The sequence below is a fragment of the Patella vulgata genome, chromosome 6 (assembly GCF_932274485.2).
Source record: "Patella vulgata chromosome 6, xgPatVulg1.2, whole genome shotgun sequence".
Classification (NCBI taxonomy): Eukaryota; Metazoa; Mollusca; class Gastropoda; family Patellidae; genus Patella; species Patella vulgata.
The window spans coordinates 10,665,164-10,684,581 of NC_065884.2; the positions used below are offsets into that span (position 1 = coordinate 10,665,164).

At 35.2% G+C, this 19,418-nt stretch overlaps 1 protein-coding gene across 1 annotated transcript in view; it reads left to right on the plus strand.

The window, feature by feature from the left end:
• The window catches only part of LOC126825131 (serine/arginine repetitive matrix protein 2), a 93,722-nt gene that overhangs the window by 55,296 nt on the left and 19,008 nt on the right, over positions 1 to 19,418 (plus strand). Inside the window, exon 2 of the mRNA XM_050554624.1 lies at positions 18,148 to 18,255. Within this exon, the coding sequence (XP_050410581.1) occupies positions 18,148 to 18,255 (108 nt within the window). The remainder of the gene's footprint in view (positions 1 to 18,147; positions 18,256 to 19,418) is intronic.

Here is a 19,418-nt window from a genome sequence, read left to right on the forward strand (position 1 = left end):
CAGGACTAGCATATGGTTCAATTTTATTTCAATAATTAGTTTGCACATACAGGTCTTTAGCAGTGGGAGGAAACTGGAGGACCCTGAGAAAACACATGAGGAAAAATTATCATGTACAACCAGGGAATCAAAACCATGCGAGTTGAACCATGTGTTAGTCCCAAAATGACCTAGTTTGTGTCGAGTGCACGTTAAACCCCATTTTTCTCTCTCATACCCACTGAGCCACCACGGCTCCCTATGAGCAGGAAAGGTTGGACCTGGTCAAGAATCCCCAGGTCATCATCCTAATCCCCGATACATCACAAGTTGATTATGGCCTTGTCATATTAATGACTGGACAGTTGTCCTTGTTAGGCCCTCCATCCTGCATCACTGACAAGAGGAAACCATGCAGGAAAATCTGGAGGAACTTTCTCGGCCAACATAGGGATCGATCACAGGACCTCCAGACTAGCGAGTCAACATCTTACCCACTGAGCCACCACGGCTCCCTATGAGCGGGAAAGGTTGAACCTGGTCAACAATCCCCCATGTCATCAGCATAATCCCTGATACATCACAAGCCTTTGATGAGTAGTCTGGTAAATACAGTAGATTTATAACTGGGATCACAGTGGATTTATCATTATATAGAGGAAACATTGTTCTACATAGGTAAAGACTTAACCACTGTTTGTTGACAAATATCCGGACATAGTAGATAGAAACAGTGAATTCCTTCATAAATAAACATAATCTAGTTAGGTTTATTTAGAATCTTACTTATATTTACTAAAAGGTGTTTCTTTGTTTGGTAAATACTTACATATAATATCTACTCAATCCGTCATCTCATAGATAAATGAAATGAAATGGGGTTTCAAGAAGGGGGGTATATGCTATACAATGTACTATTAGAGAAATTTTACCCGAACCACTATATCAGGCCCTCTGTCCTGCATCACTGCCAAGGGGGAACCACGGTGCAATATCCTGATCAACTTTCTCAGGCAGCACCAGGATAGAACATAGGACCCCCACGTTAGTTAGCAAATCAGCGTCTTACTCACTTAGCCACCGCAGCTCCCTGTATAGATAAAAAGGTGTTTCCCTGTTTGGTGAATATTTACATATTGTATGGATTCAGGGGGAAAAATTATATATCGTTCGAAAAATGCTAATAATGGACAGAGAGCTATATGTATATGCAGCTGGAATTTTAAAAAGAAAAGGCGAAAATGCCACTGCATGGGCAAAATTTCTCTCATAACACACTACTTGGTATATGCATGTCTTCATTAACCCAGTTAGTGCAGAAAAGTCGGAAGTTAAACCTTATTTGATTTTTAAACTTCTACTCAACGCTGGTTACGTTTATCATGTCAGATCACTCGGCCACACTTCTAGTGCTGGCACGATATATCGTCAGAATTGATGTATCGCGATTCTTTTTTTTATGTTTTTTTATTTGGAGCTTCAGTAAGTAACCACTCTTAAATTATTTTGGTCCTTATTCCGCAACAATATCGTGTTATTTCTTCGACATCGGCAGGACTAAAAATATCAATTATTCATTTATCCTGTCGTTTTCGTGGTACATTTATATATAGACCTGGTTATGAATCGTGATACAAATTGTATCGTAGCACCTGAATCGCAATACGTATCGCATCATGCCTGCTGTGGCAGAATCATTATTACACACATCCCCCAATAAACATAATAAAATAAGCAATAACTGGATGAATCACAATGAATGAACAATAATATAAATTTCGCCCCCCTTCAAGAAAAATATAAGGAATTATCAATACTTAAACAAAATGACCAAATGCTTACCAATTCAAGGGTTAATTAAGGCATTTTACTGTATAGGGAAACATTTGACAATCCACAGAGGGTTAGACATTATAACTTCTGTAATGTTATTTTTCACATATAATCATAAATCTAAATGGTTAGTTAGATATTCATTTATGACATAAACACAAAATTTGTGGAAAACCTCGATGAATGGCGAAGATTCATTGCCATAAATATTTATATATGACCATAAATAACACTTTGTTATTTTTTTTACGAGTTTGATGCTGCTGCCAGTTTGTGAGCTAATATTTTATTATGTTTCTTGGCGCTACAATTGATGCCATTATTTTTATAGTGGATAAATATTGATGGGGATGAAGTTGCATGATTGGAGATGATCCAACACAATCACAGACATCATTGGCGCTGCATGATTTGTTTTTAACACCGCTATCAGTGTAATGGTCGTTAATTCAACTGACTAATCATTGCGTATGATGTACTAATGGCTGACTTATTGATTGACCAATCAGATAACAGGGTTTACACACTAACACAGAGACGTGGCAGATCAATCCCAATATGTATAACAACTTTTATCTGATCAAGGCCAAAGCAGTTTGATTTTTAGTTCTTATAGCTTCATGTGTGTTGTGTTCTTTAAGTTTCAAAACTGAAAAATTTATGGCCTTTGAGATGAGCAACCAAAGATTTTTATTTCATACGTGTCCTGAAGAACTAAATTTGAATTGAATGACCTTATATGCAATGGAAAATCACCTTTATTAACGCCAAGTGTAAAAGTTAGAAATGTACTCGAGAGACAAATTGTAGCAATTGTCATGATGTTACCCTCAATGGAAATGAAATGAAATGGGTTTAATGTCCTAATGTTTAGCTCCATCTGGGCATGCGAACGACTAGATAGCTGTCCTTGTCAGGCCCTCCGTCCTGCATCAATGAAAAGGGGAAACCACTTCAGAAAATCCTGATGAACTTTCTCGGCCATTGCAGGGATCGAACACGCGACCTCCAGGCTAGCCAGCCAGCGTCTTACATACTTAGCCACCATGGCTCCTACCGTCAATGGAGAAGCTTCCACTTTTGAAATATAGAGTTAGACGATACCCTGTTGGGCTAAATCTTTTTTTTAAGGCCAGCTCAATTTTGGTCAAGGTCGCTGAGATGTAAATAAGGTTAGGGCATGTGATTGTTGGCGAGATTGTATGTTAGGGTAAGCAATGGGGCTAGGTCCAGGTTTAGTGTTAGGGTTGGGATTAGTGCTAGCCCTGTTAACATCTCGTGACCTTTGACCAAATTTGAAGTTGGCCTTATCAAATAGTTCTAACCACTGTGTCGTGGACACTGTACAGATAAAGTTAGAGATAAGGTTTAGAGTCCACTCAACACTGTGTCATAGATTATCTTTTTTTTCAATAATTCGCTTGCATGAAGATCGTTATCAGTTGGTAGAATAGAAACCAATAGAGACAACCCGCAAGATAAGGCAGGTGACCCTGCTCCTTGTCACGTACATGGGCAAGCCTGGGAATGAACTGCTGACAATTACATCAATGACATGATGATCTAAACCGCACACAGACACCTTGATTGAGTACTGTTAATTTTTTTAGTGTGAGATGCTCAAATAGGTACATTAGAATTATCTTTTGTACTTTTGTATGCATAGAAAAGAACAAATTGGAATATATATTCAGAAAAATGGCTTTAATTTGTTCAATGTTGCTTCGTAACCATAATTGGCAAGGCACATTAAGTGTTACAGTATGGGATGCTGTAGTAATGTTGAATTTATCAAAAAAAAAGATGTTATCATTGGTTAGAAATAGAATCCATTTCTATTGGATTCAGAAGCAAATGTGGACGGTAAACAAATCTACATGCTTGGAATACGTATTGATTTCAAAAACCAATCAACTAATAGCAGAAATCAATCAGCTAAAAGATAAAATGGTTGAAAACTGTAAACGTTATTAGGTTACATGTATATTGACTGAAAAGATTACATAATACATTACAAGTACAGGTCTGTTCAATCTGGTTAAAACACAGATCCTATTTCGTTTCGTTTTGTTATAGTTCAAAATTTGGTTTAACTTGTCTTAACTACACTAGGATATGGAAGAGTTGTTATATCACCGGCGTTTTGGTTGATGTGAGGGATTAGCGAAATATTGAAATAAAATTAAACCATATGTTAGTCCCGTACTGACCTAGTTTGTGTCAAGTGGATGTTAAACCCCATTTCTCTCTCTCGCTCTCTTTATAACCATTTAAGATCTATGAAGGATAGTAAGACCAATAAAAACAATTCAACTAGAAACATTTAGATCTAATATAAGATGAACTCTTTAATCTAATAGAAATCTAGAAAACTCATAAAAAAATATCCTGCAACTTGGAACATTAACTTGGTTGATTTAGTAGACAGTTTTTGTACAATTTCAACTCAAGGTTCAGTGAAAGATACGTTTTCTTAGTCATATTGGAATACAGGAGATTTTTTTTTTTTATTTGTCTTCTAAATAAATTATGAAAATTTAAACTAACCACATAATTCTCAAGATTACATTATCAGGATCAGGAGAGAGAGAGGTTTAACATCCACTCGACACAAACTAGGTTATTTTGGGACTAACATATGGTTCAATTTTATTTCAATTCCAACTCGATTATCACGGGTAAACATTTTAGCTCGAAAGCGCAAGACTTGGTATTCGCGATGATCGAGGAATCTGATAGACTCCCAAGCTGTGTGAATGCCCAATCAAAATTAGTGCCGAAATATGCAGGGTATCAAGTGATGGTCTTAGGATAAGATGTATGCAGTTATAGTGAGATCAAGCCTTCTATTGAAGATGGATGAACATATGATTTATTCACATGTATATGTAAAACTAATGATAGAATAGAGATGTTTGTATGGGGTAAAGAATCTTTAGGGTGGGAGATGAGAGTCATACTTTTCTCCCTATAAAAAACCTTGCTCATAACTTCCCTACATCAATGGACAAAGACATGTAATGAACAAAATTTAACACCAATGACCCTTTTTTACCTTTAGACCTGGGGATATGGAAATTTATATAGGATTATGTTACACTTATATAAGTTTAATTACCTTTAAATCTTAATATATCAAATCTAGAATCTCTCTCCATGTTGTCTTTACTCATATTACATATCATGGAGTACTGCCAACATTCTACCCACAGTCTGTTTCAATGATTCAACTTTTATCATAGTCTCTATTGATTCACGTAACAATAGAAATCCTATAGATGATCATCTGTCTTAGTAAAGGTCAAAAACAATGGAGAGTGTTTGAAGTCATGATACCAATGTTGCTAGGTTATTTTGGGGAGCCACGGTAGCTGGGTGAATAAGGCGCTACCTCAATAATGAGGAGGTCCTGATTTCGATCCCGATCTTAAAGAAGATCAGCTATCTTAGTAAAGGTTAAATGTACCTACATCAAAGGCAATGAAGATTGTTTGAAGTCATGAAATCATTGTTCCTGGGTTATTTGGGGGAGCCAGCGTGTGTGGCTGGGTAAGGCGCTACATCAATAATGAGGAGGACCATGTTCGATCGGCTTTCCCTCTTGTCAGTTGTGTAGGATGGAGGACCTACATGTAGCAAAAAAAAATAAGCATCTAGTCTTTTGGATGGCAAGAAAACCGAGGATCACCAGTGTACTCATTTTTGTGCATGCAAATGAACCTACTACAGTTGTAATTTGTCCAGATAAATATATTGGAACTTTTATAGTATGGGTGCACTTCTAAAATATAATTGTCGATTTACCTCAATTTCATGTGTTGAGATTTGTAATGTGGAATGACAATCTGTCTTTGCTGAAAATTTTATTTCTATAGATAAAGCCAATGTTGCGAGATAAAACCGATTTTGTGTTCCACTGTTAACAAAGTAAACCAAAAATTAAACAAAGCCATTTTCCACTTAATCTTTAGCAACAAGAATTTTAATCATGGATAGCTTGCTTGTTCACTGATTGAAATAACACATCCAATCAACCCAATAAAATAAATGATTTAGATTTATAAATTCTGAGTGACATAAGCGTTCCTAATTCAGATGCTCTCAGTTGCTGATGAGATTGACATGTGCGGGGGTTGGGTGTCACTAGCGTATTGTATCATTAGGTCTGTCATTGACTCAACTGGCATGATTTCAATACCCTGGTTATACGTGACAAGGAGTGAGGTCGCCTGTCCAACCTTGTGTGTTTTCTCCGGGTTCCTCCCACTGCTGAAGACCCCTACGCGCAAGCGAATTATTGAAATAAAATTGAACCATATGTTAGTCCCGAAATGACTTAGTTTTTTGGCGAGTGGATATTAAACCCCATCTCTCTCTCTCTGATCGACTCATGCACACTTGCAACTAGTTGAAAGCAGTTGCTCCCAGTTGCAAAGTTAACATGAGCCCAGTTTAGCTTCTTCAAATTACTTCCACTGAATAACTGCCAATATTACATTCTTTCTATATGAATGAAGTCTATGAATTGTTAGATACACTTTATATATACACCAGTCATTGTTGAATAACTCTGAAAATAACCGTCTACACCCTTCCTTTATTTCATGGTATCTTATATTAGTCATTAATCAATTATATTCAGCTGTTACCTATAATACCATAGCTCATGCGAGAGACCGAAAATTAAATTTGCATAAAGATATACTAAAAATATGATTTTAGATTTGATCAGTTTATTTTTAATTACCACAAATTTTCATTTCAGACGAATTTATGGCCCCACAGTAACTAAGTTACTTCCATGTCTAAGGCAAAACAAAATTAATTTTTAGTTCTTTGGTGATCTTGACAAATAAATTGTCAAGTCCCATGAAATTTTTGTTCTTTAAAATTTCAAAACTTATACTGTGGAACTAAACAGCTTTTGAGAAGAGCTTTTGTTTTTTTTTAATACCCCCCCCCCCTCTTCTTCTCTGTATGTCACAATGTGCAGTTCTTGAGCATTGTTTATTAGAGGGTTAGAGGGTATGCAGAAAAGGCTTGAGAATAAAATAACTTAAAGATACAGTATGTAAGATTTAGATAAAGAGCTGGTTGTCCTTGCTATAATAATTCAAAAATAGATAATGCAAAATGAATATATTGAAAATTTCATTCAAATTACTTTATTCTGAGCAAAGTTATCACAGTTTGAAGTTTTAACAAGATGTGGCATAGATTGTTTATTATGGTAGCAAGGCTTGTTATTAGAGACTTGGTCCCTGAGTTCACAAAGCATTCTAAAACTCAAGTTAAGAATTTACTCAACTTTCAATCACTGTTTATGAGAAATATCTTTGATCCAGAAACACAAAACTTTGCACATAGTTTCTTATTGATTTATTTGATACATTAAAACAACAATAGTTTCATAAAGGGCTATATTTTAGTTAAAATAAGGAGAACAATTTTGAGTAGATTCTTAACTTAAGTCTGAGAATGCTTTGTGAACTTGGGGCCAGGTCTGGATTTAGTTCTTATGGAAGGCATTTTTAAAACTTTGTACAAATAATTATAAAAAAAATCAAAACTGTCCTCAATTTCTATAATGGGGTGTATTGTTTTAGAAACTATGCAAACAATTGGGTCAGATTAAACTGAGTGTAAGGTTAAATTATTTCAACAAATTTCACCATCTAGTTTCAATATTTGTGGGTGAAAGGGGGAGAATTATTTTTGCAGATCAATAAAATAAACTTGGTCACCTGGTGTAATATTTGGTGTATTAGACAGATATTTAGAAGAAAACTGAAATCTGAGGTGTTTTTTACGTGATATGATAATATTAGTATTAGCAGAATGGTTAAATATCTTACCAACAGTCTTCATAGATGTAGGGTGCCAAATTCAACAAGGTCAAATGGGTCATACTCTGGAATACTGTAACATTATTGTACCTTGTTCTTAAAAATGCTGTTTTCAAATGCTATTAGATGTACTGAATTTTAAAATTCATCAGAGGGGTAGAAATATTATCATTTCAATAAATCACTTTTGGCCAGGGGTGACTTGAAGTGAGAGGAATACGGAATACCTGGAGAAAACCTACAAGCATTTCATTCACAAACTGGGAATGGAACCCATGACGTACATCGGATAGATTACAGAAAATGAACGTTTAACGTTTAACATCCTACTGTTCTACTGCGACGGCGATTGGGCTAATGAAGACAGACATACAGGACCTTGTTTTTTCATCCCATCGGAACGACTATACATTGTTTCTTTGCCAGGCCCTCAGTCCTGCCTTACTGACAAGGGGGAACCACGCTGGAAAATCCTGATGAACTTTCTTGGCCAATAACAGAATTGAACACAGGACCTTCAGGTTACGACACAACATCTTACTCAAAGAATCCCCGCGGTTCCAGATAGATAACAGCTAACGCGTTACAACTACTTGACCATCCTTGTTACACCTTAACCCTATCCTCACCCGTAAGTCATTAGACCTTAAGAACCAAATCAAAATAAACCAAAAGGTATTTGAAATTCTTATATCTATTTAAATCAGTGTAACTAATGAAACGTGCAACCCTGATGTAAGATTTTCGAGTATTTAATATATTTATAGTATGGAATATTATAAGGTTGGGTCGACACAGTCAGACTAAATTTAACCTAAAACTAGTTAACAAAGCCAACTTTCGGTTAAAGAAGCATTATGTAAGATTTAGACAAAGAGCTAGCCATTTTTGCTATAATGGTTCAAAAATCGATAAGGCAAAATTAATATATTGAAAATTTCATTCAAATTACTATATTTTCAGCGAAGATATTAGTCTTTGAAGGTTTGACAAGATGTGTGCATTGATTGTAACACCGTACTGGTTGTTAAAAGCTTAGCCTCGCTTCTCCATTTTTAAATTAAATTATTAAATTGCCGAACCATTATAATCTACTAAAAATCAGAGACATCCAATGACATTGAGTGTTGTCAAGTTAATAAATGTCTGATTAATAGTTTATATATCATTTAAGGCCTAAAGAAATATCAGCAATAGACATATTTAACTCTTGCATTGCCTGTTTAATGTTTCAAAACAAAATTTAATCATACTGAGCTTTACCCATTACTAATCATCATAACAGATGTATAAGCCAAATAGGTGTTTAACCCTCATCCTAATCTTTGCTCCTATTTGCACCTATTTAATCCCCTTGGCCAAAATATTAACCCATGGGGTCGAACCTCTGTGTCCAAACACATCAGATAAACACAATACAATACTTTATTTTAACTTAAATCATAATGGTTTTAGCTCCTTTAATTAAACAGAAAAGTAAAGCATTTTCATTCCACTTCAATCTATTTCATAAAGTCATTAGGTGTGTAGTTTATGATGGTTTTCGTCTGTTTTACATAGGCTATTAAATAAACTTCTATTTTAAATGTGTTGTTAGAATATTAGATTAGTCTGCCGTCTAACCTTTTAACCATATTAATAACATGTTACGAGTCATTGTGACTTTATTAATAAAAGGTTTTTACAGGTCTGTTGGTAAAGTTCAAGTGTTTACACTAAAGATATAAATAAAATCTACATCTACATACCTCAGTTTATATGGAATGGAATTCATTTTATATTTTCCATGGTATTGATAGTAGTGAGGGGGGTGGGGCAGATGGGGTGACGACCGCAGGCATCCATTTCAGTGTGGCATCCAATCAAAGAAGGATATTGAAATTAAAATATTTGAAATTATCACTTTTAACTTTGATGTACAAGCTGCCCAACTTAGTTTGAAAAAAAAGTTTTATTTTATTTAAGATGTCTTCCTTTCTGAGTACTTGGCCCAATACTTGCGTCTTGGGGGGCATACAATCAGGCCCTCCCCCCACCCCTGTGAAAAAATTATCGACCATAAAAAAATAGATATACATTACAGCACCCCTGAGAACACTTCCCGCCCCCTCATTGCTCTGAGCTAGTTACGGCCCTGCGTACAGTCAAGGAATTGGCTTGAGCATACAATCAAGGAATTGGCCCAGGCATACAATCAAGGAATTGGCCCAGGCATACAATCAAAGAATTGGCCCAGGCATACAATCAAGAAATTGGCCCAGGCATACAATCAAGAAATTGGCTCAGGCATACAATCAAGTAATTGGATTAGGCATACAATTAAGGAATAGGCTCGGGCTTACAATCAAGGAATTGGCCTGGGCATACAATCAAGGAATTGGCCTGGGCATACATTCAAAGAATTGGCCCAGACTTACAATCAAGGAATTGACCTGGGCATACAATCAGGGAATTGACCTGGGCATACAATCAAGGAATTGACCTGGGCATCACACCGATGGAAGCGGACATTAAATAAAGTTATTTAGTTCCCACGATCAGTTTACCTGTTGATACTACCTGTATATAGTTAATTTAGTTATTTTGTATCTTTATTTAATATTTGATATACTATATTTTACAAGTGTTGTATAAATACCTATAAATATATATAAGTATGATAAATGTGATATATTAGGACGGAGTTATAGTATATATGATATATTACAATGGGGTTTATCACATCGTATATCATACCTGTCCTATATACAACATCATAAAATAAATTTTATCAAAATTAATAGTTCATTTCTTTAAAATCAACAAGTCACTCATATGTCATGCGATCCCTGTTTTAGCCAAGAAACTTCCTCAAGACTTTCTAGCTTAGTTTCCTCTTATCAGTGGTGCAGGCGGAATGAACTGACATGGAAAAGGGTCTAGCTCCTTCGAATGGTATAAAAAAACGATGACTTGGTAACATGTTAAAAATTCCTTGACAGTTGGAAATCGAAATTTCCATCACAGCACACTGCATTGGATATGCCTGTCTTCATTAGTCCAGTTATCGTGCAGAAAAGGAGGAAGTTAAACCTCATTTCATTTTATTTCTTTTAGCGCAAATGGTGGAGGAACATTTCGGCTAATGGACATTTCTTCCTAGGCTATTTTGGCTTAGGACGTTTTGGTCAGTGGACATTTCGGCCTAAGACGTTTTGACCAACGGAAGTTTCAGCCAATTTTACAAAAATATTTCTTATAGCGCAATTGGTGGAGGAACGTTTCGGCCAGTGGACATTTTGTCCTAGGCTATTTTGGCTTACGACATTTTGGTCAGTGAACATTTCGGCCGAGGACGTTTCGGCCAATGGATGTTTCAGCCAGTTCATCCAAATTTACAAAAATTTTTACTATTTTTAAGAAAAAAAAGTTTTGAAAGTGAGTAAAATAAGTTTTTAAAGCATTTAAAGGGAACACCATGTCTAGAAACTTGCAGATTCTGATGATTGGTGCATGGACAATAACTATACAGTGGTACTCAGTAGTTTTATGCAGTTGCAAGTCATCCAGAGTCATGTACCAGGAGTTTCTGTTCCATTAGTATACATTATAGAGACTTTTGAAGTCATATAATTACCTACAGATTCACTTAAAAAATTTGTGACTTTTAGTGCAGTTCATTAACCAGGGTGTAGGTGAGGATTGGGTTGTAAAGATAAAAAATATCCCCCAAAATAAAGTCCACTGTGTCTGATATCCAACTTTGTAAGCTCCAAATCTAATCAGTGTCTTACTTATTATTATTTATATTTCATGGTTGAAGGACCAAGGTTCAGTTTGATCACACTTGGCTAGATTGGAGGAATGAACCCTTATTACAATCCCCTTTTATAACATGAGTCGTCAAGTCGTGGGTATTAAATAAATACAGGTAAATATCAATCATAGTTTACACCTGACTTGATAATCAACAACTTGGAACAAATCAAACCGTTAAAGGGACAGCAACAAGTGATGGGTTTGGTGCATGATGCAGAGTATGCTTGTGTTTCCAGAAACAACTATCAATTCCCAAGCTGGAACAAATCAAACTCATACTGGTATTTCAACTGCAGTTAAAGGGGGTGTTTGAGCAGGCAAAATGTGAGGGGTTCATGCATGATGCAGACTATGCTTATCTTGTACAGAACACCTGATACAGCTTCTTAATTATTCTAATTTATTAATGTTCATTGTAAATTTGTTTTATAATCTGCCGGCCAGGTTTTGTAAGGATATAAAATGCCACCTACATGTATGGCCCTCAGCCCTCTATCCTCTTGATTGAAAGAGACTTGATAATCTTACAACAAAGCTATGGATCAATGTTATTCAAGCATGAGGGTAAGGGTCATAAAGTAACTTTTTCTCAAGAACTACTGGAAGAGCAGACTGCAGTGTTAGGTTTTCATCTTTCAACCACCAAAACATTTATTTTTTAATTTAAAAGTCTTGGTTTCCTGGCACATCACCATTGGTTAAACATACATTATGCAAGAGCTAAATCTGCCTATTGCAAATCTTTCTGTAGGCCTGAAATGTTATCTAAATTATTAATTAGACATTAATTAACTTATCCAGACCATAATCAACTCTCGATGTCATCGCTAGCCTGCGGTATTTACTGGATTAGGATCCGATTTGCTGCTCAACTTCCATTCATGATTTAATCATGAAACGGATAATTGAGACTATGTTTTTATCGTACCGACTTTAGTAATAATGATGGAGGCTAGGCCAAAAATTCAATCACTAAATTCTCGGTTCAGAGTGGGTCAATTTGACAGAAATTTTCAACCAATCCCCTTTACATTATCTAGTTTTTAACTATTATCTAATGTATCTTTAAGTAAAAAATAAACATATGTGATTTGTTACTAATAATAAGTGAGTGTGCCTTTAAAGTAAAAAGTATTTGTAAGATTGTAGACTATGTTGTCTAGTAGTTTTATGAGTGTTTCTACAACTTAAACTATTAGTGTTAATCAGGTGTACGCTGAATTTAATACAAGGTATTTCTTTCATAAAAAAAATAGTTGGGGGCTTAGTAGCGAAATACATTACAAGTATGGAGGCATACTCCCTGCAGTGTTTCGCCTGATTAGAGCTAATCCCACTAAACACTGCTTTAATGGAAACAAATTTCTGTTCCAAATTATGACTGGTCAATAATCCGATTAACAACCAATGGCTAACTGTGTAACAATTTGATTACACTTTAAACATAGCTCCACATTGGACCAAATATGTTTACATAACGTCAGGGGCAGATCCAGAGGGGGGATATGGGGGGTCCAAACCCCACCCTGCTCAACTACAGAAAAAAAATTGAATGCCTTGCATCAATGAAATTAAATCACAATGTGATCCTATATCATTACAAAAATGATTTCTCTCTTTAAAAAGCTCAATTTGTATGTATGCCTATGTAATTTAGAGACGATGATGACAGATTTCCTTAACAGGAACCTGGCAAACCCCTTCCTGCAAAAATTCCTGGATCTGCCCCTGAAAGTTACGTCATGACTCATGATTTTATTATGCCCAATTAACCAGTGCATAGCAGAATATTGTAGTAAAACTAATTGTGTGACAAACGAGGCTATCAACATTGATACAATGTAAACAATACTGTATGGAGATGAACAAGACTTCCACCGTTTTTAATACCTTAAATGACTGTCCAAGTTTTAGAGAAGACCCCAGATTAAACGAAGAGCTGTCATGTTGCTGTACTTGGGATAGATTTGATTGAACAGAAAGAATAGACAAATTCCCTCAAAAGCTCAAGTATCAGAAGCCAATCCAGCAATGGGCAGAGAGGGATTTCTCGGGCCATTGCTTCAGGAATATGGTATGGAGGTGGAGAATGTAAACAAATGTCCCTCGTTACATACTGAGGCCTGGAAATGTCTGGCACTAATGGACTAGGGCCTGACATTTGACATTGCTGGACATGTACTAAAGATATCATTAAAAACACTGAAACCAACAAATCTGTGCCAAATGATGTCTGACATCAAAGAAAAAAATTGAAATGTAATGTTCCGCTCCGACTGCGCTAATGAAGACGAGCATATGCCACATAGTTACATTCTACGAGTGAATTTTTGCCTGGACAGCGGTGCTACGGCCTATTCTTATATCAAATTGGACGGCCAAGTGATCTTTTACGTGCACGCCAATGTGTACATGAGACCTCGTTTCTTTTTGTAATTTTTCAAGAAAGGTTCCCATTTCTCCTAGCCCCTGACCAGGAGAGTGTGCCTGATTGTTCGGTTGGGAAAAAACCCCAACTGATCCTTGATTTTGAAGAAGAGAGGGTCCAAACGAACTCCCCTCCGCATATTTCACACAAATTGAATCATATATTAGATTCAAATATACCTAAGTAAATTGCCAACAAAGCATTAAACCCCATTCCAGATATAAGTCTTTCGATTTAGCTTTCAACTACATGTAGTAAAATCTTTAGCATTTGCCAGAGTCAATAATTGTGAAGTGGACAGTGGTCAGTGGTCTGTGTAATTGTATTGTAGTAAGACCAGTGATCTATCTATAGGGTATTGATTGGTCACATTCCATGTAGATTAACCTAATCTCTATAGCTCATGGTCAACTGAAACCTGGACGTACATGTATATTGATGTTTATTATGGACCTTGAGTATTTTGATTAATCAGTGTTCCAGCCATTACCTATAAATTTGTTTCGGGTAGGGATGTGGGAAGATTAATTTGTTAAAGGGTGGATGCAATAATACAGAATATGTTAAAGGGTAGATATAAACAATACAAAATATGTTAAAGGGTGGGTATAAACAATACAAAATATGTTAAAGGGTGGATATAAACTATACAGAATATGTTAAAGGGTGGATATAAACAATACAGAATATGTTAAAGGGGGTACAAACGATACAGAATATGTTAAAGGGTGAACACAAACAATACAGAATATGTTAAAGGGTGGATATAAACAAAACAAAATATGTTAAAGGGTGGATATACACAATACAGAATATGTTAAAGGGTGAACACAAACAATACAGAATATGTTAAAGGGGTTACAAACCATACAGAATATGTTAAAGGGTGGATATAAACAAAACAAAATATGTTAAAGGGTGGATATAAACAATACAGAATATGTTAAAGGGTGGATATAAACAAAACAAAATATGTTAAAGGGTGAACACAAACAATACAGAATATGTTAAAGGGTGGATATAAATAATACAGAATATGTTAAAGGGTGGATATAAACAATACAGAATATGTTAAAGGGTGGATATAAATAATGCAGAATATGTTAAAGTGGGCATAAACAATACAGAATATGTTAAAGGGGGTACAAACGATACAGAATATGTTAAAGGGTGAACACAAACAATACAGAATATGTTAAAGGGTGGATATAAACAAAACAAAATATGTTAAAGGGTGGATATAAACAATACAGAATATGTTAAAGGGTGAACACAAACAATACAGAATATGTTAAAGGGGTTACAGACCATACAGAATATGTTAAAGGGTGGATATAAATAATACAGAATATGTTAAAGGGTGGATATAAACAATACAGAATATGATAAAGGGTGGATATAAACAAAACAAAATATATTAAAGGGTGAACACAAACAATACAGAATATGTTAAAGGGTGGATATAAACAATACAGAATATGTTAAAGGGTGGATATAAACAATACAGAATATGTTAAAGGGTGGATATAAACAATGCAGAATATGTTAAAGGGTGGATATATACAATGCAGAATATGTTAAGGGGGGGGGGGGTAAACAATATATAATATGTTAAAAGGGGGATATAAACAATACAGAATATGTTATATGATTGCACGCTCGGTAATGATACTGGACTCTCAACTAGAATGTACTGGCTTTGACATGTACTGGCATGTTCCCAGAAGAATCTCACATCTGTGGGACTTACAAGTAAAGTGTAGCCTATTCGTTCGTATGAAAAAAGATAATCATGTCTAACTAGTCAAATGGGAGATTTTACTCAACCTCTTCGCCCAATGCCTTCCCCTTGTAAAGTAAAGATTGTGCCTTTAATCATGGTAATTAAATATCTAGAGGTACTTGAAGTGTAAAGTGATGACCTTGCTTGTACAATGATTTTGAGTATTTTATGAAGTCATAAAGTGTAAGTCAATATGAATAGTATTTAATCATATGACTACTAGACAGTATATTATAGATGTGACACTAATGAAACACTTTAATATAACTTTATATAATCTGACCACTTATTATCTCCCCCAAACCTGGTTTACAAAACGAAATTTCCTCTTCAATCAGATAAGAGAGAGAGAAATGGGGTTTAACATCCACTCGACACAAACTAGGTCATTTCGAGACAAATTTTATTTCAATAATTTGCGTGCGCGTAGGGGAAACTGGAGGACCCAGAAAAAAACCATGCGGTTAGACAGGCGACCCTGCTCCTTGTCTCATACAACCGGGGAATCGAAACCACTCCAGTTGACTCAATGACAGACTTTATGATACAGCATGCACACACTAACCATTCAGCCACCCCCCTCCCCCCCTTCAGTCAGATGATCTTTGTTTATCAAAAATTGTATACTATCATTATAACTATCACAATTGAGGATGCTAGTGCAATAAAGTGGACATGTGTATTTTGTTTTTATATAAGAACATTTGATTTTTTCAAATAAATCCATTTTAAACAGATTTTCTTAACATCTGTGTTCATTTCTATCATCCTGATTCCTCTTATCACAGTTTATGTCAGTTTTAGTGTTCTAGTCTAAAAACTGCAAAAATACTATATTTGGCAGATTTTGTCAAATGGCACTAGTCCAATTTTTGGACTTGTTAAGAAAAGGTTCCTCTGTGTTTTGGTATTTGTGACTATTGAGGCTAGATATGATATTTTGGCCCTTTTTATTCCCCAGTTGTACATAACAAGGAGTTGGGTCGCCTGTCCAACCTCGTGGGTTTTCTCTGGGTCCTCTAGTTTCCTCCCACTGCTAAAGACCCCTATGCGCAAGCGAATTATGGAAATAAAATTGAACCATGTGTTAATCTCGAAATGACCTAGTTTGTGTCGAGTGGAGTTAAACCCCATTTCTCTCTCTCTCTCTCTCTCTCTCTCTCTCTCTCTCTCTCTCTCTCTTGACCTATTTTTCTATGATGTCACAAGATCTCTGTTACCCAACATTGATGAGTGAGTTTGAACATGTGTTCACTCACATCATGTCTTCTCCTGTACTCAAACTGTGAAATACAACAACTGAACATCAATCAAGTATTTAAATCTAAAGGTTAAATAAAACAAGAGGTCAACTTCTCTAGATCAGCTGTTTAAGATGAAAGCATGGGTTTCAGTGTTACACAGTCATTTATAATAACACAAAATGGTAGACATCAGTTGAAGGCTTTATTTCTTATTTCATTTTATATGAAATGATATACAGGAGTTGACAACTCTCAATTTTTATTTCATTTTAAATGAAATGGTAGACAAGTTGGAAACTGTAAATTTCTATTTCATTTTTATGAAATGATAGACAGGGAGTTTAAAAATTTTATTTCTTATTTTCATTTGTATGAAATGATAAACAGCAGTTGAATACTTTAAATTTGTGTTTCAATTGTATGAAATGAAAACATTTATGGTTCCTATGGGCAAATAATAAGACCTTTAAATTGTGCCAAGAGTAGTTTAAGAACTATTTTAAGATATTGATAATTATTTTACAATTTGATCTAGTGTGATGTAGGTTCTGTTGACATATGTCATATATTTTCATGTTGTTGTTCCTATCTTATTCCCATTTATCATGATAATATAAAAGAAAGTTGATATGTCGTGCTGAATGTTATTGACTGTATTAGTGGAAAGTAAAGATTTAAAATGTTTATGACAAGTGAGAATTGGAATCAAGTATTTAGAAATATATTATGTCGGGGGGTTTATGAAGATGGTGTGGTATGTAATTAAGTCTCTGGCATAAACATTATGACATGAAATCAAATGGGATTTAATGTTCTACTTTTTGGCTAATGAAGATGGGCGTACACCTTGCAGGTAAATTTAGCCTGGACAGCAAGTGTTTTGTGTGCTTATCATCAAATTCCTACCTTCAAGTGTTTTCTTATGTGAAGGACAGTGAGTACACAAATGGACCTTGTTTTAATCATCCCATCCGAAACAACTGGACCCTTTTCCTTATAAGGTTCTACTGTATACAAAACATTACCAATATTTCTAAAACATAACGCCTCTGTTTTTCTGACCATGGTGCACCTAAAACATTTACCAATATTTATAAAACACATTGAACACATTCAGATTTCAATACACTCAAACATTCATTCAAAAAAACAAGGAAAATAACAATCAATCTTTGGTACATCATCTAGCAGTAGATTATAGCAATATTAACTTAATGTATTTATTATATTTTTCAGGTGCGACATCTTGTAGGGTTTTGTTCGTGTCCGATTCAGTTTCCCATGATAAAAGTTGGAGATGGAAAATATCAAGTTGGTGAATCAAGAACACTTATCTTTGTCAGGGTAGGTTTTATAATTTTTAATCTAATAAACTATAAGGGTATACCTATGGAAGAACAATTACTCATTTATTTTGGCCAAATTCCGAAGAGTATTCTCTCAGTGTTTCAGATAAGAACCTTTAATTGGTTTTAATCTGAAAACATGCAAGGCAGTTTGTCTAGTTTTGTGGTTTTGACACTGGTTTCGCGTTGGCAAATTCCCTCATGACCACAATATTAGAATGGGTCACACTGTCACTGTATGGGTGAAATATTCGTCATAGCACACTGCATGGTATATGGCTGGATGAAGCAGAACAGTAGGATATTAAACCCGATTTCAGTTCATTTTACTCTCACAAATCTGCAAGCAATCTGGTTTGGAAATACCGATGTAGTCAAGACAAATAAAAATTATTTTATAACAAAATGACGAATGACAAACATCTCAAAAGCACTTAGATAAGATTTAGAATGTTATTTCATACCAATTATTGACAGAAGAGATAAATAAAAATCATCTAAAATAAATAGAAATCACCATTGTAAAGATATGTCCTTTTTCTTTATTAAAGGGGGACAATTCCATTTATGATATTGTGGAGGCAGACCACCATTAATTTCCCCATTGACTTCAATGTTAATTCTGGCCTCTTTGCCCACCTCCAACTTTTCCCCAAATTTTTGTTGGGCTGAATGCTTTTCACTACAGACAGAGGAACAAATGGTCATGTCTTTGCACTAAAATTTGTATGAGGTTGACCACCAAAATTTTGAGATACACAAACTTGAAGAAGCATACTAAAAACATGTAATTAGTTGCTGTACATATCGCCGTAGCTAACCTGATAACCCTCTTATCCTTCCGCCTCAAAATCATGAATATTTACCAAAACCTGGCAGAAAATGTTAATTCAAAACCTCTTCGTCCATTCTAGACCAAAAAATCAACAAAAATGGGCATGCAAAAGGGGAGAAAAGAGAGAGAGAGAGAATTGCTATAAATAGACGAACTACAATTCGTGGGTACCGAGATGATGAAATTTAATGGTGGTCTGCCTCCTATATAACACTAATTCTTGCAAAAATGCTAGGATGGTTCCACAATCATTATTTTAGCATTGTGACTAGAAAGAGAGATGGAGAAATGGAGAGAGAGAGCTTTAACTCCAATGGAAACAAACT